Source organism: Alligator mississippiensis, chromosome 4 (assembly GCF_030867095.1).
Source record: "Alligator mississippiensis isolate rAllMis1 chromosome 4, rAllMis1, whole genome shotgun sequence".
In the NCBI taxonomy this organism is placed as follows: Eukaryota; Metazoa; Chordata; order Crocodylia; family Alligatoridae; genus Alligator; species Alligator mississippiensis.
In genome coordinates, this window is record NC_081827.1 from 176748880 (window position 1) to 176773347 (window position 24468).

At 42.1% G+C, this 24468-nt stretch overlaps 1 protein-coding gene across 5 annotated transcripts in view; it reads left to right on the top strand.

Moving 5' to 3' along the window:
* UNC80 (unc-80 homolog, NALCN channel complex subunit) overlaps positions 1 to 24468 on the top strand; it is a 202145-nt gene that overhangs the window by 33991 nt on the left and 143686 nt on the right. For 4 of the 5 annotated variants that reach the window (XM_019491986.2, XM_019491985.2, XM_059727126.1 and 1 more), the window contains exons 10-17: positions 405 to 627; positions 1462 to 1602; positions 6745 to 7013; positions 7985 to 8365; positions 14418 to 14564; positions 20253 to 20400; positions 21764 to 21912; positions 23435 to 23601. In XM_019491986.2, coding sequence (XP_019347531.2) covers positions 405 to 627; positions 1462 to 1602; positions 6745 to 7013; positions 7985 to 8365; positions 14418 to 14564; positions 20253 to 20400; positions 21764 to 21912; positions 23435 to 23601 — 1625 coding nt within the window. The remainder of the gene's footprint in view (positions 1 to 404; positions 628 to 1461; positions 1603 to 6744; positions 7014 to 7984; positions 8366 to 14417; positions 14565 to 20252; positions 20401 to 21763; positions 21913 to 23434; positions 23602 to 24468) is intronic. The other variant, XM_019491988.2, reaches the window with a different exon arrangement.

Here is a 24468-nt window from a genome sequence, read left to right on the forward strand (position 1 = left end):
GAAGACACCAATGCAGGTTCAAGAGCAGTCAGAATAATAATAGTGATAAATGTAATAATAAAATGTTTGAAATAAAAAAGTCTGAGTTGTTTATAGAAAGGTGTAGATATGAATGGAGATGGACATTAGGGCAATAAATCCCCACCCTAGTGGTCACCATAGTAAAGATCTGTCTGTCAGCTAAACCCAGGGGTTACTCTGGTTGGATCCTTAAAATATGGTTGGTGTTGGAGTACCAATACCCATCAGGGCTATGACCAGGCTGTTACAGGGTTTGAGTGGGGAGTCTGAGGTGGGCCCTAAAGGCTTTTCCTGCATCTGTTTCTGTCCTTTCCCTGTAACTGTAGTCAGATTCTCTTCAGCTTCTGGCTGACTCTAACCTGCTCCATCTGTTTCTTCTGCAGTTCAAGAGCCGCAAAGAAGATAGGGAGCGCGAGCGCAAGGGATCCATTCCTTTCCACCACACAGGGAAAAAACGTCAGCGAAGAATGGGTGTGCCCTTTCTCCTTCATGAGGACCATCTGGACGTGTCGCCCACTCGCAGCACATTCTCCTTCGGCAGCTTCTCTGGGATTGGGGAGGATCGGCGTGGCATTGAGAGGGGAGGATGGCAGACCACCATATTAGGTGACACTCTCAGCCCCAACTTTGAGTTATTGTCCTCCAGAATGTTCAAATGATAGCAGAGGCTTCTTATTCCTCCACTGCTCAGGTGTTCAGACTGTCCACTTATGCCCTTCGTCCTCACCTGCAGGGTTGCATACCTATTACAGAATTGACATAGTTATGCTGACTGCTGACCTCATATACTATGTTTAGGTCAGTTTGTTTCTGATAAGTAAATGTAACAGGGACCAAAAATATCCCAAGAGAGTCCAATCCTTTCTTACCTGTGGCTGCAGTGGAAGTCTTGCCAGAGAAAGAGCTGTATGCAAACTGAGAAAGGTGTCACAGCATTTCTCTGATCTTGCCCCACTAGGTACTTGTCAGATGCTGTGTTTAGGTCCAAACAGTGAATCTGGCAAGCTTCTAAACCCACTGAATGTGGGCAGCATCCAGGCCCAGTTGCTTGCCTCCTGTAGTGCAGTTTGATGCTCCTTCTTGGAAGTGGCACCCAGTAGTCAGCTTCTCAGTTCTCCCTGGTTACTTTGAGCTCCACACGTGAGTACTCCAGTTTACAGTTGAACCCTTTAGGCATATGTGACAAGGAGCTCAGAAGTTTTGCAAAGTAACTTCTTCAGTGTCCATATTTATTTGTAGGCAAAAACAGAGACTTGCAGACTCATGAAAAAAATGACTAACCCTCCATGCAGAATTCCTTCCTCCAATGTTTTCACCACTCCAAGAGCCATTTGGGGTTTGCTCAATCTTTTCAGGGACTTGAGCAGGGTTGAATACTTAGGTGCTGAATATGTGGAAAAGAATCTGGCCCTGAATTTCTATTTCTTATGCTGTCTGTAGGAAAGTTTACCAGACGAGGAAGCTCTGACACACCTACAGAGATGGAGAGCCTGAGTGCTAGGCATTCACACTCTCATCATACTCTCGTCACTGATTTGCCTGACCACTCAAACAGCCATGGAGAGAATACAGTCAAAGAAGGTAAATTCAGTACAACTAGAGCAAATGTCTCACTGAGATATTAGCTGCAAGGGGCTGAGATGATGTTGGCATTCTCATTTAATGAATATTAGGTTAATCTCACTTTAGACTTTCTGTTCTTCTATACATCTAATTATTTTTTTACTTGGGATAATCATAAATGTTTTTTAGATTTATCTAGTAGTTTCATTGAAGAATGTTCAGTCACCTCTAGGGTGGCAAACAACATCTTTTTAACAGTGCACAGCACCATGGCACAAAAATGTAGGTTTAGAAATAAGCAGTAATGGGTTTTTATTATTATTACTATTATTATTATTGTTATTATTATACATTTTTCAGTATTTGCTTTTCTTAAACCTCCAACTGCTGGAATTAGGAGACTTTGTGAAAATCTCAGTTTGCACCTGGTATAAATAAATTTCCTTAACCCTGAGATGGTTGTGGAGAAAAGCTTTAAACCTTGTAACAATGTAAACCCTAAAGACTCAGAAATCAAAAGACAAACAACAAGAGCTCCAAGAGTAGAAGAAAGGAAAGGCTCCATGTTTTTTTGGAACCTGACTTAACATTTTAAATGCTTTGGCTTGGCAATTATGGAAGTTAATCAAATTGCAGTATCCTTCCAAACTACAAAGGCAACGAAGATGGGCAGATTATAATTACTCTTATCAGCATATGGCCAGACCATCAGCACTATGCTCCTGCTGTTTCAGTAAAGGAAGGGACTACCAACGGGACAAAAGCATTGTCACTTTTTTCTAAGTGTGCAATTTTAAAATCTACAAGACAGCTCAGCCTTGTCAGGAAGGTGCTGTTAATAAAGAGCTATTCTATTGCCTTGTTGGCAAAATCAACCATGGGGAACTGCTGCTTTCCTTTTAACCAGATGCAGAAAAGATTTAAAACTCCCATTTATCTATTTGCAGTACAGTATTTTCATTATTTTCAGTGCACGAACCGGTGCATGGACTATTCACAGGTTTTAATGAACATATCCCCACAGCACTTCTTTGTTGTAGGGAGATGATTATTATTACCAAGGGTAACTAAGATGCACAGAGACTAAGAGCTTGATTTTTAAAAGCCTTAGGTACCTAATTACCTTTAAAATTTGACCCTGAGTGATTTGCCTAAGAGTCTTAAGGAAATTTGTGTCAGAGAAGGAACGCAGACAGAAGTCCCAAGCTGAGTCCCAAAATAGCTATTTTACATTCTTCCTGTGAAACCCTTTGACATTCAGAAGAGAAGGGGCTGTTTTTCTATACAAATGTTTAGGTCAGTGACCACTCTCAGTAATACTGGTGATGTATGGTTCACCTTAAGGTGAGAATGTGTCACATTTTCAAAGTTCTCTGTTTTTTTATTAGCATGTATTCAGCTAGCCAGTGTGTCTGGTAGGGTATAGCAGCTGTCAGAGTTTTCAGAATCTAGTCAAACAATTTCCAAATGTGGAATTCTAATGGCATCTTACACTGAAATTTTGATGGGAGAAAATAAAGGAGGATGCAGTGTTGGTGAAAATGTTCTCCAAAAGGTTGACCCATTTTTTACCTATTTCAGGATAAAAGTAAGTTTTTAATTAATGGGAGGAAATGATGTGGTTTTTCGCAGCTGATCTGAGTTACAGGCCACACTGGACAATTTTGCCCCATAGAGAGCGCTGGCTACACAGCACTTCTTACAGCATAGATTCCAGACCTCAGCTGCAACCAAGTGGTTTTGGGCACAACCGCTAAGTACAAAGCCTGAGTAACAGAATGCCATTCTGTTCCTAAAAAAACCCTGCTGCATATCCTTGGCCTGATGTAATATGTAACAGGGAGCCAAAGGCCCGTGTTACTTAATGGGGAAAGGACTGCAGGCTAGCTCTTGCTGTATAGGCAGGCAGCTGTGCCAAAGCTAGCTGCATTGCAAAGAGCTGGATCAGGGGTGCAGATTTCCAGGCAGCTGAAAAATAAGGGCTGCAAGCAGCAGAGTTAAATTGCAGCAGGGAGGGGCAGGCCGTCTATTAAGCAAAAGGGAAACCCCCTGTGCTTTATTAGGAAGTCACCTGACCAAAAGGGGCAGGGCTCCAGAGCATATAAACCCAGTGCTTGGAGGAAGTCAGGTAGTCTAATACTGTGTTGTAGGAAGTAAAGTTCTCCTAGAAGAGAGGAGCTGCAGGAAATACCCTGGCAGGCTCCCAAACCACCCTCAGATCTGGGGGAAGGGGCATGTCTGAGTTGGATCCTGAGTTGGGAAACAGAGACAAATGGAAACTGAAGTGGGGCCTAAAGCATGACCCCAAAAGCAGATACAAGTGGTCTCAGAAGGCTAGTGCCTGAGCCCAGAGGGATGACAGGGGCCACATAGTGATTGATGATAAGGCTGGGATTGAGGTGCCGACCAGTGTGGGTGGGCCCAAGCTTACAAATCTGCAGCTAAAGTAACCAGCAGGCCAAGGCCAAGAGGACCAAAGCCTGTACAAACCAGTGTGAAGAAGTCTGGAGTGTCATCTGGAAGACATGGGTGTGGCTATAGGGGAAAGCAGAGGCTATGAACATTGCCCATGAGGCCCCTGGTGCCCTATCTCATTAATAGGGCCAGAAGGGCCACAACTGATTGCCCAAGTGGCAAATTTGCAGTGGACTGGACCCACTCTGGGACCTTGGGGCAGCCTCCCAAACCCTTTGAGCAATATCAAGGCAAAATAACTGGGAAGGCTACCCCAAGGGGCCAGAGCAGGAGTCACGTGTCCACCAGGGGGGGTCACAGCTACCTCTAGGGCACAGGTCCTGTCACAAATGCCTAGCTTTCTTTCAGTGGCTTTGGCCATAGGAGTCGCATCTTTTTTCTGGATGGCACTGCAGCAAACCAACCCTCATCTAATCTCACTCAAACGCTGAACACATTGTTCAGCTGCCCCACTGGGGTCAGCTGAGATGTAGATGTGTCATCTGCAAAGTGTCATCTGCTTACTGAAGGCCCCATGTCTGCTCTAATCTTCCTGGTGGCTTTCTGTTCCACTGAACCAGAGCATACCCTTCAGGGCCCTCTACAAAAGCCATGGGGGACATATACAACACTTAGTAGACTCCTGCTCTCTCTATTTTTAGTTCATTTGGTCCCTATGATTTCAAATAAAGGGCTGGGACTAAATCACATGACATTAATTTTAAGCTTGAGAGCTATGGTCCTTAACAAAGCAGCTGGGCACCTAGGACAACAAGATACTTGGGGACAGCAGCAACTTCTGGGTGGTGCCATGGCACCAATGCAATCATGCAGCTGCAGCAGCAGCTGATATTTCTATGCCCTCCACCCCCCGAGTTGATGACCAGTCAGTCTATGCTAGTTACACTATTGCTGTCTGTATTACAGCTGTGCAATCAGAGCTGACTTGTGGAGACATAAGGAGCTTTCTGCTGGTATGCTGCTATACCAGCTTGTTGAATGACATAAAATAAGCTGATGAAAGCTGGACTCTATCAGCATAGCATTTAGATTAGACTGAGCTGTCTGATGTCCCCATTGTGGGGGGAAGAAGACAGATTTCTAAGATGCACTGATGTCTCTAGCCCTACAGCAAGGGTGAGAAGATGCAGACATTGATCCAGTCCCCCTTGCTCCTGCAGCAGAGAGAGAACATAGCTTCACCCCTTTTGCCTTCCATGTAGAGAGTAGCAAAGAACTCCCAGTGCTTCCAGAATGCCAGTGGTCTGTGTCTGCCATTCCCAGCATAGAGTTACATCTCTTCTCTATATTGTAGTTGCCTAAGTTGGAGCACTCCAGGCCTGATTTTATAGCACCTGTACAAATAATCCCATTGACCATTTTGAGGCCACAAGGACACAACCTATAGTAAGTGACTCTGTGCTGTACAGCCATAATTCCCTCTCTGCTCTCTGTTCGCTGCAGTTGGGAAATAATTTTCTGCTGACTTATATCCACCCTTGCAGTGCCTCAGCTCTGCTTGTTGGTGCATTGTAAAGCAGAGACCATGCTTTGATTAGGCCCTATCCATGTGATCCAGGGGAGTAATAGGCACTTGCATGTAAGGTGTAAATGATGGATGTTTATAGTCTCCCTTATCTCCACAGACCCACAAACCATTTAGCTCTTGGTTAATAAGGTCATATGGTAAGATAATACAAGTAAAGATACAGTACAGGTTGTCATTTTATTTTCCCTAGGTTGGGAACTTTGTTCTGTATGTATTTTTTAAAATTGTCACCTATACCCGAAGTAATGGGTAACGGCTACATGTTCTGAAAAATATGGGCTTTTTAAAAATGCATCTTGAAAAAGAATTTTCCTCCATAATCTGGTCCTGAGAAGGTTTATGTGACTTCCAGGGTGAAGAATATTTTATTGATATGCCTGAAGGCTGCTAGACAAGAGTAGAAGTTCCAGATATTGATTTGTGCAAACTAAACTGCTCTGAAAAACAGAAAAGAGAAAACTGGCTTATTTGAAATTAGAACTATATGTTCCTTTTTTGATGTCCCTAAAGCATTGGCTACCTATTTTAAAACAAAATAAATGATCAGCCTCTAGAACATAAAATTAACAGGAACAAAATCCCTTAGACCATATGTACACAGTAAAATTACCAGGTAGCGTCACCTCCAGACATGTCATGCTGCTTGCCGCATGCTGCCTCTTACCCAGAAGTATTGTAGCCATGTCTATGAGGTGTCATAGATGGGCTATTTAGCTCTGTCACTGACAGTGGTGCTAACTAACTCACCTGGAATGCTATTCAGATACCCCGGTGGAGACGTTGAGCCTGCAAAGTGGATCTACAGCACTTCTGTTTTTTCACAGCCCCTGCTTTAGGGATATTTCAAAGAATTTATGAGAAGTGTCTGAGGCATACTGTTCTCCGGCTATTTTCTGTTGAGATAATGACACCTAGGGGATTGTTTCAAGCTGCTGCAATTTTAATTTACAGTTCTAATTTTGTGCTGAGGACCAGCGATAGAACTTCAAAAAGAATGAAGCTGCCTTTGCCTCTCTTCATTTCAGTGCTGTACAGAATTCAGGAAAGAAAGACAGCCTTTGTGAAAACCCTTGTAAAATGCCACAATAGCTACAGCCTTAATTTTATAATTGCATCATTAGAATCAAATTGTCAAGACACACATTTTTTTCTTGCAGTACGCTCCCAAATCTCCACCATTACAGTGGCAACTTTCAACACCACATTAGCCTCATTCAACGTAGGCTACGCAGATTTCTTCAGTGAGCACATGCGAAAACTCTGCAATCAGGTACCCATTCCAGAGATGCCCCATGAACCATTGGCATGTGCCAACCTTCCACGGAGTTTGACGGACTCCTGCATCAATTATAGCTGCTTGGAGGACACAGATCACATCGATGGAACCAATAACTTTGTCCACAAGAATGGCATGCTGGATCTTTCAGTAAGTTAAAGAGTCATATATCTCTCTTCTATTAACATAGCTGTGCCATTGAACTAACCTTAGAGATGATGGGTATGCCTGTTTTTTTTTCCCCACCATCTCTGTATGTCTGTCTACTTCCAGCAGTGCCTGAAGGTCATTTAGAAAGTACAATAAGGGGGCCTCTAGTTAATAAACCTTGTCTTAGCCTTAATAAGAGTAATGCAAGGACCCCTGGAGGGGAATATACCCATAAAGGTCTACTGAAAACTAGGGAAGCATACACATCATAGCAGAAAGCTTTCTTTCCCTATTTCTTTTCATTTATGATTCTTTCCCCTCAATACCAAAAGGTTGTGAAATATTCAGAATCACAGAATTTCTCAGCTCCTTCCTCTGCCCCCACTGCAATAGATCCTAGCAAAAAAACCCCAACCATTTCTGTCTACTTGACAGGATGATATAAATCTTTCACATTTAACAGAATTTAGTCAAATTAAAATGAACAGAAGTAGCTAAGCCCCAAGGCATTTGCCTTGCAAAACCTAATATTCTTTAGTGATACTATTATTTAGTGCTTCTAGTATTCCCTAGCAGCTCCAACCAAGCTCCCTGAACACTTCTATAGAAGAGAGACTTTATCCCCATTCAGACTGCTTGTTCAAACTGCCACATACTGTGATGCCTACAACAACTTGGCAAGAATTGACTTATGTGTGCAATGAAACCACTGCCTCTCATGTTTACCAAAGTCATCTCTCTTATTGCCCCATAGTGGTCTGTTTCCAATCCATTGTTTTTGTCCTATACCTAGAGCACAGACTTTTGGGAGCAGGGGCCATCTTTTTGTTCTGTTTGCACAATACCAACCATTTGGGGGTTCTGGTCCATGGGTCCAGCTCCTAGGTGCTATAATAATATTCATAATAATTAGTAATAATAAGAGGAGAGAAAATAAATCTGACCAAAATGCATTGTTTTCACCTTTCTAGGTAGTTCTGAAGGCTGTTTACTTAGTTCTGAACCATGACATTACCTCCCGCATTTGTGACGTGGCACTGAACATTGTCGAATGCCTGCTTCAGCTTGGTGTGGTGCCCTGTGTGGAGAAAGTCAGAAGGAAGAGTGAGAACAAGGAAAATGAGGCCCCTGAAAAGAGACCAAGTGAAGGATCCTTCCAGATCAAGGGGGCCACATCAGGTGGCTCTGCCTGTGGATTTGTGGCTCCCTCAGTCAGTGGAGCTGGAGATGGAGGAGGAGAAGAAGGTGGAGGTGGTGGAGGGGGAGGTGGTGGAGGCGATGAAGGTGGAGGAGGTGGCAGCGGCGGCGGTGGCGGAGGTCCTTATGAAAAGAATGACAAAAAACAAGAGAAGGTATTTCATGGCCACCATATATGATATTTCCAAATAGTATGTGAGGCATGAGGCCTATGCCCATGGAGACATTTGTGTATTTGTGTTGTGCAGTTATAATTTCTCTTCCTGATAGGGAGGGAAACTGCCAGACTTTCTTTTATTGGCACCACAAAGACATCTTAAATTAATTTGTTTTGCTGCAGTATGCACAGCAAAATCACTGTGATTGCACTCATCACTGTAATGAGTGCATCACAACAGAAAATTTAGCTGCTGTGGCTGTGACTACTACAGAAAAACAACTGTAGTACACCTGTATATAAAAACTATGTTCCTTATTCTAGATAGGTGCTTTTTATCCTGTAAAGCTAAAGAAAGTATAAAAATCTAGATCTGTGGCTCAGTTCATTTTTCATGATAACCAGTAATTTTGAATTTTGGCCCTTCAGTATCTGGCGTGGAGTTAGTAGTTTTGCTAATTCCTAAAATTGTTTCTCCCTATTGTATAATATTTCAGCCATTTTGGAAAATATTGTTTTCCTACCTAAGCAGACCTGGCAAAAAGCCAAATGCTCTGATGTCAATTTAGTTGTAGAAATGTATTTGTCCAGTTATATTCCTATCTACTACACTTGTAAAGTTGCAAACTCTCTGAGCCAGATATTACTTTCATTGTATCTTTCACTGGATCAGTCTGTAGCAAGTACATGCAGGGAATCCGAGACAGCTGAAGGACTAGTTTTCAATTGAAAATCTGGATTTATATTTAATATCAATGCTTTGTGCTTTCTGAAATGAGTCAGATTTTTCATCTCCAACTTGTTCTACAGCCAAACAACATGGCTATTTGGTATAGAACCTTACTAATTAGCATTAATTTATCATGGGAGAACCTCACCATTTCATATGGCTGGTGGGGAGGTTTCCCTGAATTTAGCAAGCTGGTGAGTAGGTGAAGAAGGAAATTTAAAATCATGGAACATAACATGTGCTTTGCTCATTTATTTAAGCACTTGTTTATAATGTATCTATAATTAACCTGCTCTAATAAACGCACTGTAGAATATTCTAAAGAGTGTTACTATGAGATCACACTACAACATCTTGCTGTTACAGCTTTCCTAGTTTTAGACTGCTGCCCACCATTCAAAACTGTGGAGGTGCTTCTACAACATAGGCTTTTACACTCTACTAACATACATACCATATATGCATACAATACATATAGTATTTATGCATAATTGACATAACTGTCAATATTTAACATAATTAAATTGTAGCAAATCCTAATAATCTTATCAGATAAGTACATACACTGCTTAAGTGTATAGCACCCTTCAGCCTACTACTTTGTGATATAATTAAACTCCATTTAACTGCATACTGATGGGCACCAGTAGTGGGGAAACAGCTTCAAAGTGCTGGTATTGGAAGCCTTGAAAATGAGCTTAAGGGTTGCTAATACCACATTACTGACACTGCTGCTTACATTAAGTTTTGGTAAGTGCAGAGTTTTTTTTTTGAATCCCAAAGCTTTGCACTTAAATGGAGTTGAGTATATCTCTTGCAGGTTGGTTACCAGTTTACTCAAGGCCATTAATATTTTTGTTGAGATCACTTTGGGCATTCCATAAACAGATTTGTTTAAAACTCCAAATATTTATGATTTACTTTTGGCTGAGCCTCCAGCTTTGTCTACATTCAAAAGTGGTACTGGTTTAAAGTGGTACAACACCCCTCCCACATATGGACACAGTGGTTGTATCTACATGTACACTTTACTGTAGAGTTGACTATTTAGCTCTGCAGTAAAGCACCACAAGCTACACGTGTGCCAGTATTAAAGCACAGTAAATTAATTTACTCTGCTATAAGACAGTACTGTCTACAGCGGAGTAATTATGTGTGCCGAAATGCACATCTAGACGGTGACAGTGGCTGGCTAGGGCATGAGGGTGCTAATGTGTAGGGGCTGCTTGCTTCACAGCGTTGCACTTTACCTCCCTTGTCCCCAGCCAGCCCTTCCGCCACCCGATACCAGAGCTTGGGCCTGACCCCCCTCGAGCCTGCTGCCAGCCTGGAGCTTTTCTGCCCTGGCTCAAAGTGTGGGTGGACACGTATATGCTGTGTCTGGAAGCAGCTGACTGGCGTGAACTGCACTAGAGTTTATTGCTCCATGTTAATTCAATGTGTAGATGCAGTCAGTTATATGAATATAAAGGTATATTTTATATCTGTTTTACTTTTCTGTTTTGTATGAATGTAAACCCCAGTACAGACATTTGGGGTTTACCTAGAAATTTTTCCCTTAACTTTAGTGAGTGCAGAAGCATACTTAATGCAAATACTTTTAAGTGCTATAGCAATAATTGTTCATTGAATTCCTTAGTAAATACCAGGTAAGCACATTATTGGCGCATAGCCCTGGGTAAGAACTGACTACAGGGTACAGGGTATTAGACTGTAGGGTATTTATATAATGTAAACTGTTGTGGATTAATCACTGTAGGGATACAGGCACTGTCATGGGAACAGTTTTGCAGCATACCTGAATTAGCTTCAGACTGAGTTAGCTTTGTTACTGATAGCAATGTAACTATGGCAGCACAGAGCACAATATGGGCTAACCCCAGAGTATTTACCCGGGTTTTTAAGCATGTTTTGTGATCCACAGTAAGCTCCATGCTGCCACAGGTATGCTGTTATCAGTAACCTGGGATAACCAATCCAAAACTACCATGGATATGTACATGCAAGCTGCAGTGTGGACACATTTTAGGATTTACTCAGTAATCTGGGCAGACAGATAATCTGGGCAGGCAGATAATTATGGTATAGTTATATACCTCTTGACAGATAAAAAACACCTTTAATAGCAAAATATTACATTTGGATTGCTTGAAATGCAACCTTAAATTAATAAGAAAAAATGGACAAACTTAAAGCCTGTATTCTCAGCAGCCCCATTTTACTTTATCATTGCCTTTAAAAAACTGCTTTTTGCTTTGACTGAAATACTGGATATTTAACTAATTAATTGGTTGGGCTTGTATTCAGTTTAAAATAAAAATACATTTCAGTATTCTCTGGGATAAAGCAAAACATTGTTTTTATTGTCAGTATTTAAGGGCACTCAGACCTAATTCAAGCATAATATTTTGAAAAATAAGCCTCCTTTTACAGCTCAATATATTTTTTAAAGTTTTGATTTTAGGTAGAAGTTAATAAACCAGGAAGAAGAAAAGGAATGCTGGGTTCATTTGCTTTTTGTCTTACAATAGTGTTGGCCCTGGATTTACAACCCAAATACCTTGTTCTAGGCAGACCCAAACCCTCAGACCGACCATGATTTCTCCGTTGAATAATAGGCAAATTTTATTGATACACAATGATAGCAAATAAGAATAATGCAGGCAAGCCAAACAAAATAACACCCCCAATTCTATATCTACCAGTCCTAAGGCTGCCACAGGGGGAAGGTACATCTGGCCAGTACGCAAGCTTCACCCTGCAGTTCTCTCTTGAATGTCAACAGACTGGAGGTTGAGGGTCGAGACTCACTACCCCCAGGTGGGGTGGGTGAGATGGGCTGGTGGTGTACCCTCTGTCCATGGTGGCCACAGGTTCACTTCTTAGAGGACCCTTTGCTGTTCTGAAATCCTTTTCCTCCTTTGATGACTCTTCATTCGCGGCCATCATTGATTGGTCACACTGTGGTCATCATAGTGTCCATGTTCTGTCCTGTCAGCATATTCCTTTGTGCCAACAAACCCATCACACGCACACATCTTAATTTGGTTATTTACCGGTGTCTTAATTTGGTCCGTCCACCAAAACCAGAAATCCCAGGGGCTCTGCCGCTGGTCACTGTGACCTAATGCCACCTTACCTCATGTTACAGAGCAGTGTGGTACATGTCTTCAGTTCCCAGCCTGTGTGCCTGCTGGCTTCAGATACAGTGGGCCTTGAAGGAAACTTTGCCACAAACAGGCTTTAAGAAACCCTTGCCATTCTCCTGGATGATTGTTCTAATGCAGGGGCAGGTAATTATTTCAGCGGGAGGGCTGCTTAACAAGTTTTGATGAGCTGCCAAGGGCTGCATGGATAGCCCCTCCGCTTGACAGTTGCCCCACCCCTGGTCACCATCTCGGGACCAGAAGGTCCTGCCCCCTAACCTTTGTCACCGGAAGTTCCTCGCCTTGCCCCCGGAAGTACTCCTTTTGGCAAGGGGATTTGCCATCCTGCAACCAGGAAAAAAAACAAATTACATTCTTAAAATCAAACATATAAATACAATGTTCATTAATTTGATTTTTAAAAATATTTTTGTCATGATTTACATGTGTTTGCATAGTGTACATAGAGAAGATTGTTTAATAGTTTAAATTGAAGTCTTACTTTTGTATATTGTAGTGGGTTGTGGAGGGGTGTGGTGGTCTGGGTGGTTGCGTATAGGTTTGTGGGGGCTGTGGGTGTGTTTGTGTATGTATGTATGTGGGGAAGGGTATATGTGTATGTGGGGTGGGGGAGCATGTGGAGGAGGGTGTGTCTTTCCCCAACCAATTCCCATTTTTCCCACTTGCCGTCACCACTCCCCCCTGCCTGCCCACCACTCCAGCAGCACGCGGTTCCTGGCTGAGACCGCAGAACATAGCATGAGCCAACCCAGGCCCCGCAGTTCCCAGCTGGCTCCTGCTGTGCTGTGCGGTGCCAGTGAGGCTAAGCTGGCTCCTGCTCTGACAGCAATCCTTCTCCCCCTCCCCCCCTCCTTTGCTCGTTCTTACCAGAGTTTGCACTCTTGGATGGAAGGAGAGTGGGGGAACAGCCAGAAGCTTCCAGGTGGGGGTGGGGAGCCTGGGGGTTGGGTGGGCCTTGCTGCTGCCGCCCCTGGGTCCTACCACTGGGTCCTGCTCCTGCTGGCACCAGGCAGATAATAATACATTTTCTAAATTTTTTAGGGTCCACACAGGCTGGATAGAGTGACCTGGCAGGCTGGATTTGGCCCACAGGCCAGATTTTTCCCACCCTTGTTCTAATCCATATCTACTTTACCTACAAGCCAATTCCTAAAAACAAACCTCTAAATATCATTTTCTAGCCATCAGTAGTACTCAGAGTCTCCCATATCTCAGGCCGTATAAAATAAATAGTAAGACCTGTCCCATGCCCTGAGGAGTTTATAGTCTAAATAGATAAAACAGATGGAGGCAGGGAGAGAAAATAGAACTGTAATGCCAAGGTGTCACATTAGACCAGTGGCAGGGCTAGGCTGGAAATGGAACACAAATCTACTGACTCCTAGTCCAGGGCATTATCTGCTAGACCAGATACAACCCTTGTTTTATTTCTTCAGTAGAGAGAGAGGATTCTGGTCCTTTAGGCTGCATATACATATGCTGGTTTATGTTCTAATTAGAACACTCCAGTGTGGCCTCCCCATCACATGTATAAGCCCCCACTGGTTTAAAAATGACTGCTGGGGTGCTTTACATCAAGTGAGATTTAGATAAAGCATCCTGTGGCCATTTTTAAACCTGTGGGGGCTTAATGTGTATGATGGTGAGGTATTTTAATTAGAGCAGCTCTCCAGGAACCACTCTAATTAAAACACCCCCCTCCCCACCCCTCAAGCACATGTATTGGCAGCCTTAGTTCCTTAGGGTTATATGCTTCTCCACTTACTCATGCTCAGTAGTACCTCAAATGTATTCCCATGGACTTCAGTGAGACTGTTTTTGGAGTAAAGTACTGCTTGCCCTCAAATATAGGTTGCACAAATTGGTTCTTATATCAGAGATAGTTGACTAGTTGGAGTAATCCACTTGATATCAATGTGGACTACTCAAAGTGGTAAGAATTACACAGGCTAGCAAGGTTTTGCATAATTAGGTCCCAAATGCAAATAGATACATTACAATAAGATTTTCAAGAGTTATTTAACTTATCCCTATGAATTATGGACTGTCTGAGAGCAAAAATTCCCAATAGTTTGTTACAAGTAAATGCTAACAATTTATCAGTTACTCTGACTGCAGTTTCATGTGATATTGTTTCTGTTCTGTGATTCTAGGATGAAACCACTCCAATAAGCACCCATCGGCTGGCACTAACTATGCTGATCAAAATAGTGAAATCCTTGGGCTGTGCTTATGGCTGTGGAGAAGGACACCGAGGGCTCTCTGGAGATCGCCTGAGACACCAGGTATTCCGGGAGAATGTAAGAGAACTAAAGTAGATTCCAACTCTCCCAGCCCCCCAGATTTTAAATGAGTCTCCTGATGTTGAGAGGTTCCACTCTCCCCTCCACATGGTTTCTTTTCTAATGACAAAAGAATACTGCCCCCCAAAACTGGGAGCACTGACTTCGAGGTGCAGCCCAATCAAGGGAGGCAAAGGCAGCTTTAAGCCACCTTTGTACCTTCCAGTTTCCTACCCTTGGATCCAGCACAATTTAGAGCAGCCCCAACAGGGCTTACCTGCAACAGGCATTTTTTATGAGCAAAACTGTAACATGGATATACAACACAAAAGTAAATGTCACTTTTTACACTGGTGTATCATGACTACATGAAGGGGTTAAAACAATGCAGCTATATTGGATTGGCTACATTGGCACAAAAACCCTAAATATAGACAAGGCATGTAATTCTATAGGGTGGCCTTGAACTGATATTTCTGGGCTGCTCCACGAGGTCCCAGTAGCCAGTGTGCACTGTGCTCCAGTGCTCCAGGGTAGCAGAAGACTCCTCTTCCATTGGTCTGGCTCCTAGCGAGGCAAAGATATACCTAGGCTGTGGCTCTTGGTTACCATTCAAGAATGACAAGTGGAAAATACAGCTCAGAGCTGTGTGTGGGTTTTTATGGGTGTCTTTGATCTTTTCTATCCCTAAGAGCCTGGCTATTGCTCTGACCACATCCCAGAGAATTAAAATGGATCCCTGGGGGATTTCAGTGGGAACACAGCCCCAGTGCTCTGCCAGACAGGAGCTCTATAATGGAGTCTTCCAGCCCTGCAAACATTTAACTAGTAGCGAGCTGATAATATATTTACTACCAGGTTTTGCTGCAGTGAGCATTCCCTTTGTCTAGAATTATGGATGCATACTGTGCCCATAAAAATGGAGGTGAGAGTGGGTCCTGGAAGTAAATGAAGCCAACACAGGGGGCTCTCCCCTCCTCCTAACTGGTCTTTTTTTTTTGAAGAATGACAGAAAAAGTGCATGTTGTGTGGTGCGTTTTGATACCGAGCCTTGAATTCAAAGCATTCTGTAACATATGCTATATCTGAGAGTGATACAGAGTTATGATAAGGATCAGTTAACTTCTACAAGTGTGTGGTTGTATTGTAAAATGTAAATGCATTCTTCTTTGCTTTAGTTTGCCTGGCAGCTTGTTCGTGGGCTTTTAGCTGTAATGAATTTTTCTTGCCATTTGTTGAACATTTGTACCAGTTCTAAGAGATTGTGACTCAGACTATGAAATCTCAGAATAAGGATTAGAATTTTAAAAGATAAGACTCCCCCAAGAATCGATTACTGACTTTATCTAGGATTTTGTCAATTTTCCCCATTTGAGTATTTCTGTGGCTTTCATCATTACCATATTAGATGTAACTTCACAGTCCTCATAGCTGGGAGGTAAAGAATTATCCTGGTTTTACAAATGTGCAAAGAGATTAAATGGTTTTGCATTGCAAAGGAAGTTTGTGGCTGAATCGGAGACAGAGCTCAGGTCTCCCAGGTCCTGCAAGGTACCCAGTATATTCTTTTCCAGGATAATCCTTCCTCTACTACAACCAAACAACACAGAGCACGTCAGTATTGTAAGCAACGGCTGCCTAAGTCTCCTCTGAACTCCTTTGGAAGCTGCTCTGTATAAACCCATTTCTCTGCTCTGGTTTTCAGTAGCTAGAAAGTAACTTTACTTTTTTGCTGGGCTGTAAAGACCACAAGAGACCAAAAAAGAAGGGAAAGATCAGCATGGCATAGGGATGTCTCCTGATCCAAGTTCTATTGAAAACAGGGAGGAAGAATAGACACAGTGTCCCTAAATCAGACCTAAGCCACTTGCAGTAGAGTTTTCATCTCTGGACTGGGAACTAAAGCTTTATATTCAGATTGCTGTGACAGAGGAGTGCAAAGTGGTTACTCTGAATTAGGGGATCCTTGTTAGTTGTTATCAGGGAGACCAAAATTAGAATTCATTTTGTTTTACACTGAAAATACAGAATAGTTCTCAGACAATTCCAAATGTCTGTACATTGGTTTTTTCCTTTCTAAATTCTGATTTACAAGCTCTGGCATCTATACACACACAGTGAGGCTGGTCTGATGCACTCTAATTATAGCACATCGGAGCAGACTTGATTAAATGATTAATTGCGTCTGCTGGAGTGTGGTAATTACCGTGCTCCAGCAGGCTCCAGCATCATGTGTATCAGCATCCCCGTGCTGAGAAATGGCAGCGGGGGCACTTTAACTAAAGCTCATCTTTAGTTAAAGTGCCCCCACCACCATTTTTCAGTGTGAGGACACTGATACACCCGATGCTCTGGGCACTCTGTGTCCTGCATCCCCTCCCCTCACTTCCAGAGCATGTGTATAAATGCCCTCTGTGATTAGCACCATTATTTTCTAGCTACATAAAATACCAGTGTAAGGGTAGAAACTTAAATTCATAGAATAATAAGGCTGGAAGGGACCTCATAAGGTCATCTAGTCCACCCAACCCTCCCACTCAAGATAGGATAATTCCTGACTAAAGTGTCTTTAAAAGTGTTGAAGGACAGATATTTCAGGGTCAGGCTACTCTGTGTGTAGCCTGTTCCAATAGTGTCTTATTCTTAGGGCATGTCTACACGAGATGCATTAATGCACATTGGCCTAATTTAATGTACATTATGGGCATTAAAAATGGCAAAATTAGCAGGTATCAAATTTAGACATGATTAGTTAAAGCACGTGTAGATGCAACTGGACACTAACTTTAGTGCCGGGTCTGCCCAGCCACTAGGGGCATATGGCAGGGCTGCAGGGACTTGGCACTAACTTTAGTGCCAAGTCTCTTCATGTGTAGACAGTCTGTTAAAAATTGCTTCATGATCATCAGCTTAATGCACATTAAATTTAGTTGTGCTTAAATACATGTGTAGATATGCTCTTATAGTGAGAAATCCCTCCTAATATTGAGCCCAAATTTCTCTTTCTGGAATTTATAAACCTTGCTCCTTGTCCTGATACTTGTGGCCACAGGAAATAGTCTGTCACCATCCTCCATGTAATCATCCTTCAGGTAGTTTGAAGACTGTTGTCAAATCCCACCGTCACCCCTTTTGTCTTTTCTTCTCCAGACTAAATAATCTAAGTTCTTTCAAACTTTCCTCATAAATTATGTTTCCCAGGTCTTTAATAATTTATGTCACTCTCCACTGGACTCTCTAATTTGTCAATATTTCTTGAAATGTGGAGCCCAAAAGTGGACACACTTGGGGGCAGGTCCAGGGGGAGATGCAGTGATGCAATTTCAATGCCCCACTCCACCTTTGATTCATGCTCCACCCAAACTTTAAAACCAACACCCTGGCAGTGCTGAGAGAGTCAATTGACTTCATAGCTCATTGTCATCTCCCTGATTCCTGTTAATCTCTCTCTAGTCCACAGGTGTTAATGACTGTCTATTCTTTGTTATGGTCTTGAGGTTCTGCTATTCAAACTATTCTTTCTTTTTCAGTTTTGCTGTCTGTTAACCATTCCCAGTAATGTCTCTCTTCTATTTCACAGTCCTGTGCACTGTTTTTAACACTAGTTAAAAACATTTAACTCAAATCTGGTAATATTAAGTCAGGTATAGAAATGAATGATGGTGTGGTATTGGAGGCACTGTCAAGATGCTCAAGAAGGCTAGATTTTGTTGTACGAATCTGATTGCATATAATTATGACTATAGGACTAATGAAACAATATCTTCTGACAATTTTGACTATTTTTTGCCTAGTTTGTTGTGTTCTTTTTAAACTTTATATATAATTAACAAATTTGTGCACATTCCAATAGTTACACTTGTATAGTGTTACTCCGTTAGCATATTAGTAAAGGATCTAGTTTCCATTTAACTGGAGAAAAATATGTGTTGTGTCATATGTGATGTGTCATACCACCTGCACCCCTCTTTTCAAAATCCTAGATATGCCCATGGACATAGTACTCCATATGAGGCCTCGCCAGTGCTGAATAGAGTTGGAGAATCAATTCCCTTGATTTGCAAGTGATGTTCATATTAATACAGCCCTGTGTACTGTTGAAGAGAATAGACTAGAATTCAGTTTTATATATTATCTTTTGAATCAAACATCCCCAAATGCTTCCTAAAGCAATGTGTGAAATGTGGGTAGTGGCCATATCAGCACTATGCAGTCAGGAATACTTTATCATATAATCATAGACTTTAGGGATCCCACCAAAGTCAAGTGAAGTCCTTTCCCTTTCTTCAGAGAATGCTGGATCAGGTTCTAGGGACAGCTTCTCATGTTCCATGGAGACGGCCCAAATCTGTTTGCAGTTGTGAAACGAGGTGGAGTTGGGTTACAATTTGAATCATTTATACCAGGGGTTGGCAACCTTTTGCTGCCATGGGCTGGAGCTTGTGACTTGGTCCCCTGCCATGGGGTACAAATCTCCAGCCTCTGGAGCACCCAATCTGCCTCTGATTATTCTCTCCTCAGGAACCCTTAAGGTTAAGCTGAGGCACGAGAGAGGATCAGGGAGGGCTGCAGAGGGGATGGAAGGCTCAACATAGCTGTATTTTTTCCAATCCCCTGCACTGCCCCAAGTTGGGTTGGACCTTCGCAGGCTGGATCCAACCTCTTTGTTGGCTGGGTCCAGCCTCGAGGGTCATGGGTTGTTGAATCCTACTTTTACAGCTGTCACAGGATAGCAGGGCATCCTTTGGTAATGCTGGAAAATTTTCACCAAGAGCATGGGTTGAAAATGGCCCGCATGGAATAAGTAAACTTTTACTTACCAAATTACATTTTGCATTATTTTGGTCCCAATCCAGTGAAACACCTAGGTGCAAAGCTTGATGTTGAGTATATGAGTAGTCTCTCTGAAACTGATGGGCTAGTCATATGCTTAAACACAAGCTTGCATCTAGGCACCTTGCTGGCCTGGGGCAACTAACGAGATCTAACACACTGCTGGTTCTGCTGTTTGTTTATTTGAACAGGTTGTTTTGCTGCTTGTGATAACTGCATGTACAACTGTATGTCTAAATTATTTTAATATCTGTCCCTTAGTGCACTCCCCTTGAGCTTCAGAAACCATACCCCCATGGAGAGCACCAGGAAAGAGTCCATACTTCTCTTGGAGCTGATATTTCAGACTTTTAAAAAACTCACTGCATTTGGGTCATGTTTGTATGGTTACATTTGCAACACAGAGTCAGTTCTTATTTTTTTTAACTAAAGGCCTGCATTTTCAGAATACGAATTGGGCACTAGGAACAGACATATCTAATGGGTTTAATCTGGACCACAGGCTGAAAATCTGACATCTTTGGGCCAGAGCCTGTTTTATCAAAAAATAATTTTCAGTCAAGGACAACAGATATCAACTGTAATGTGCAGTGAGACTTTGTCTTCTACATGGAGGGTCTCAATGGGTGGCTAAACATGACCTTGACCTGCCATCTCACCCAAAAGCAATGCAGTGGCACCTTCTATTGAAGTGCCTGGTCATCTTTTAATCTGAGCCCATGTCCTGTTGTGAGATTTGAATATTTGACTTACAGTTGAAGTTACTTTATACTGTAGCACAGAGAAAGCAAGAGCAGAAAAGCACCCAAATGACCCTGCCACTGTTGACAAAATTCAAGTGGATATTTCTGATTTTTTTTAATGTCTTCACAGGCTCAGAATTGCCTCACAAAGCTGTACAAGCTGGATAAGATGCAGTTCCGGCAGACGATGAGGGACTATGTGAACAGAGATTCCCTCAATAACGTGGTGGATTTTCTTCATGCTTTGCTAGGATTCTGCATGGAGCCAGTCACTGACAGTAAGGAGAGCTAGCATCTCAAGCCCAGTCACTTTTCTAAGACAACAACACCTGCACAGAGGATATGCATTACAATTTTCAAAAAGTCAGAGTGAATGGCTGAAGCCAAAAAGTAAAATGGAATGATAAAATCCATTTTTCACCTGGTGTGTGGGTCACTGGAACTCTGTTGAATTCAGTGGAACTACACCAAACTACATACACCCCATATACCCAGCTGTGGGTCTTAATAACCTAGTCTATTTCCAATACAATGACATTTAAAGAAACACATGTGCCCTCTTTTTGATGCATCCTACCTGTTTGTTTATAGCTTGGCAAAGGGAAATTTCCTCTCTAACATGCCTCAGGCAAGAAGTTGTTTTCTGCTTAATGACATGACTAGATGCCAGCTGGAGTGTACTGTGCATTCCAGCATTTGTTCTGAATGGAGATATAATTGAGCATGTAATACTCTGAGTATAGCCTAAAGGGAGGCAGTAAATAGCTAGAACAGACCTCGTAAACAAGAAGGTGAGCCTTCTGGTTTATGTGCCTACAACGTGAGTTGGATTTATTTTTGAAGACAGACAATTCAATGGCAATTGATGATTGCATGCATACATTTCCCCCCTGCATGCACAAGCAGATAATTATAGGCGCTTAGAATACAAACCTGCCATACATCCAGGTAGTTAGTTCAGTCCCGTGTGCTGCCTGTAGTCCAAAGTGCTTCAAAAAAAGGTTCAAGAAACACCACAGCGGATAGCTGTGAAATCAGAGGCATACATGATGAATCTTTCAAACACCCAGCAGTTACAAATTGGTCTGTACCTCAGAGCAAGAGGGCATATGATGTCCCTTTTGACTGTTTTCACTCTGTCTAATGAAAACTGTGGATGTTCTCATTTAAAAGATCCTTTTTTTTAATGTTTCTGTGATCTTGGCCTCCATACTATCTTGTGTGAATAAAGTTCCACTGATTTAAAAAAATGCTTTTCTCAGTGCTAAATTTCTTGCTTTTCAGTTTAACTAAATATCCCATTGTTCATGTGAGAGGGCATATAGGAATGCCTGATTTACCATTTTCTCCTCTTCATTATTTGATATACCACTAAATTAGAGGAGAAAAAGGGAGAGGAAGTACCCTCCTGATCTTTTCAATTTATTTGCACATAGATTTTTTTCAATTCCTCTTATTATTCTTGTCACCTATCTCTGACCTCCATTTTTATCATATTCATTGTGAATTGAACAGAGTGTTCCGAGTGAGGTGTTACCATGGATTTACATCTCTTAATGCATTTAAATACATCATTATATTTTGATGCATAATGTTTAACCCATCTCAACAATTGGGTTTATTCATGCTTGCATTTTGCAGACAAGGCTGGATTTGGCAATAACTTCACCACAGTGGACAACAAATCTACTGCACAAAGTGTGGAAGGAATTATAGTCAGTGCCATGTTCAAGTCCCTGATCACTCGCTGTGCCTCTACTACACATGAACTTCATAGCCCTGAAAATCTGGTGAGAACTTTGGTTCATGTTCTAAAAGCTTATATTTTAATTTTGTCTCAAGTGGCAGCTAAGCTTTAAAATTAGGCCCAAATTCAGTTCAACAAGACCTTTGGGTCTTGGTAGGTTGGTAGGTTGGTGTGACAAGCTAATACCTTCGGGGTTTGATCTCCTTTGTCTTCAGATAGTGCTTTTGTTGGTTTCTTTGTGAACTTGACATTAGTGGAAAGAAGAACTAGTAGCACTAAGCTGGAGCTAAGAGTAATGGGTTAGGTTCCCACATGAGCTAAACCAGAACAGGTCCATTGACTCAGGTAGAGATAAAGTCAGTTGGAATCAGCTGAGGCTGTAGCCCATGGCTGGCTGGTGCCTCATAAATTTTCTAACAACATCCCTGCTAGGAATGCCCAATCTTGACATACCATACCTCTCTACATTTCTCTCTTGAATTCTTCATAGCAAAGCCTGCCTGTCATACTGAACTGGCTGATAGTTTTAGGGCATGGGCAGTCATCCATTGGATCAGACTAGACTAGAGCCAAGAGGCATGCTTTTCCTTCACAAGATTTATGCTTTTCTGAGGTTGATAGGGTTGGTGCATTTGGACTCCAAGTCTGTAAAGTGTATGACCACAACCTCTGCTTGTAAAGAAATAATGGACTGAAGTGACAGGGCTATGTTTGGAGTTTGCCTATTGTGGGGGGTACTCACATGCTTAAAATTAAGTGTGTGCCTAAGTACCTTGTTGAGTAGGGCATAAGACAGTACACTGGGTAGTCTGTAAAAGTATGTTTGTTTGGGGGGGGGGGGCGGTTTGTAGAATACTGGCTCTATAAATCCAAGCCTGAAATTTTCAGAATAGATCATGAGGTTTCAAGAGATATCCTTGAACAGAAGTTGGGCTGTTTGGAAAGCCACCTTCCCTGAATCAGAGGGGACCTTGACATACCAACTCCTCTTAGTTGCCACAAATATATATGTGAATGCACTGAACTAAAAAAAATCTTAAGTGTAGGAGTTAGATTGGTGAATGTGTGAATCATTCCTTTCCATTTTCATGAAGTAATCCTCTAAAATAATTAAGAAAAATCCTGAGATACTGACAGGTTCTGAAGCACAACATGCAATTTGGAGCTTTTTCTTTTGGATTTTTCCTACCTCTTAACATTGTGGGCTTAGATGAATGAGGTAAAAGAGGCTTTGAGCAATCGTTGCAGCTTCCTCTTCCAGCAGATGTCCCAGCCCTGACATAACTTAAAGCTCCCTTAGTCCAACCCAGCATAGGTTTCATAACAACAGTGTGCTTCTGGTGGGGAATAGCCCAACAGGACAGCACCTTTCCTTATTGAAATGGTTATATGACAACCGTGTGCTTCATCTGAATAACAATAATAATTTAAAAGCTACTAACTACATCTAAAAATAAAGTCTCTTCCCCTGTCTCTGCTTAAAAGCAAACCCATTATAGAATTCTCTCCCTCTCTCTTTCTCTCTCCTTTTCCCCCTCTGCCTCATGACATTTTTTGTTATTCAGGGATTGTACTGTGACATCCGACAGTTGGTCCAATTTATCAAGGAGGCTCATGGAAATGTCTTTAGAAGGGTGGCACTCAGTGCCCTTTTGGATAGTGCTGAAAAATTAATACCAGGGAAGAAAACAGAGGAAACAGAGCAGGAACCAAAACCTTCAGGGAGCAAAAGGTTTGTGTCTGGGAGTGTAATAAGGCTATGAATTATGTATATAATGCTGTGTAACTTATTGCCTTCAACACAAATGTAGGAAAGTCCATAGGATTGCTTGTTTTATTCCTCTTGTTAGCATGTCATCTCTTCATGTACAAAGCTCAAGTGTGGAGGTGGCATCAGTCTCCCTTAATATTTAATAAAGTGAGGGCTTTGTTGTATATTAATTTTGGACAGCTCCATGAGCTCATAACCCCTGGACTGTTGGCACGTTAACACCTTTAAGTGGTTTTAAAAACTCATTGTGAAGATCAAAGTTATGCCACTCCAAGGCAGGATTATCTCGTGATCCACATAACCCAGCTCATGTTCCATTAAGGTTTGGCTACTCCCCACAGATGTGCTGCTTAGGTTGAAGGTGTGACTGCAAGCTAGCACCAAACCAATCAACATTTGTGTGGCTCACAGTGCAACATGTAACAAGGGCCTGAGACAGCTTTGGAAGCAGCAGTGAAAAAGTTCAAACCTCACAGAAATAACTGGTAAAACAGGGATTAGATAGCAAAGCAAGGGATTCTTTGGGAGATGGAAAGGTAGAGAAACAGGAAAAGGAGTGAGTGAGTGAGTGAGTGAGTGAGTGAGTGAGTGAGTGAGTGAGTGAGTGAGAGAAGGAGGTTTTGTTTGAAGGGGTGATTTTAAATCCAACAATTTCATGTGAGGATGACTCAGTCTTGTGCATTGCTTCATTGGGGAAATAGATTTCATAGACATTAGGGATGGAAGGGACCTCACAAGGTCATTGGGTCCAGCCCACCGCCCAAGAGGCAGGAAGTCAGCTGGGGTCAGATCACCCCAGCAAGATAAACATCCAAGCATTTCTTAAAG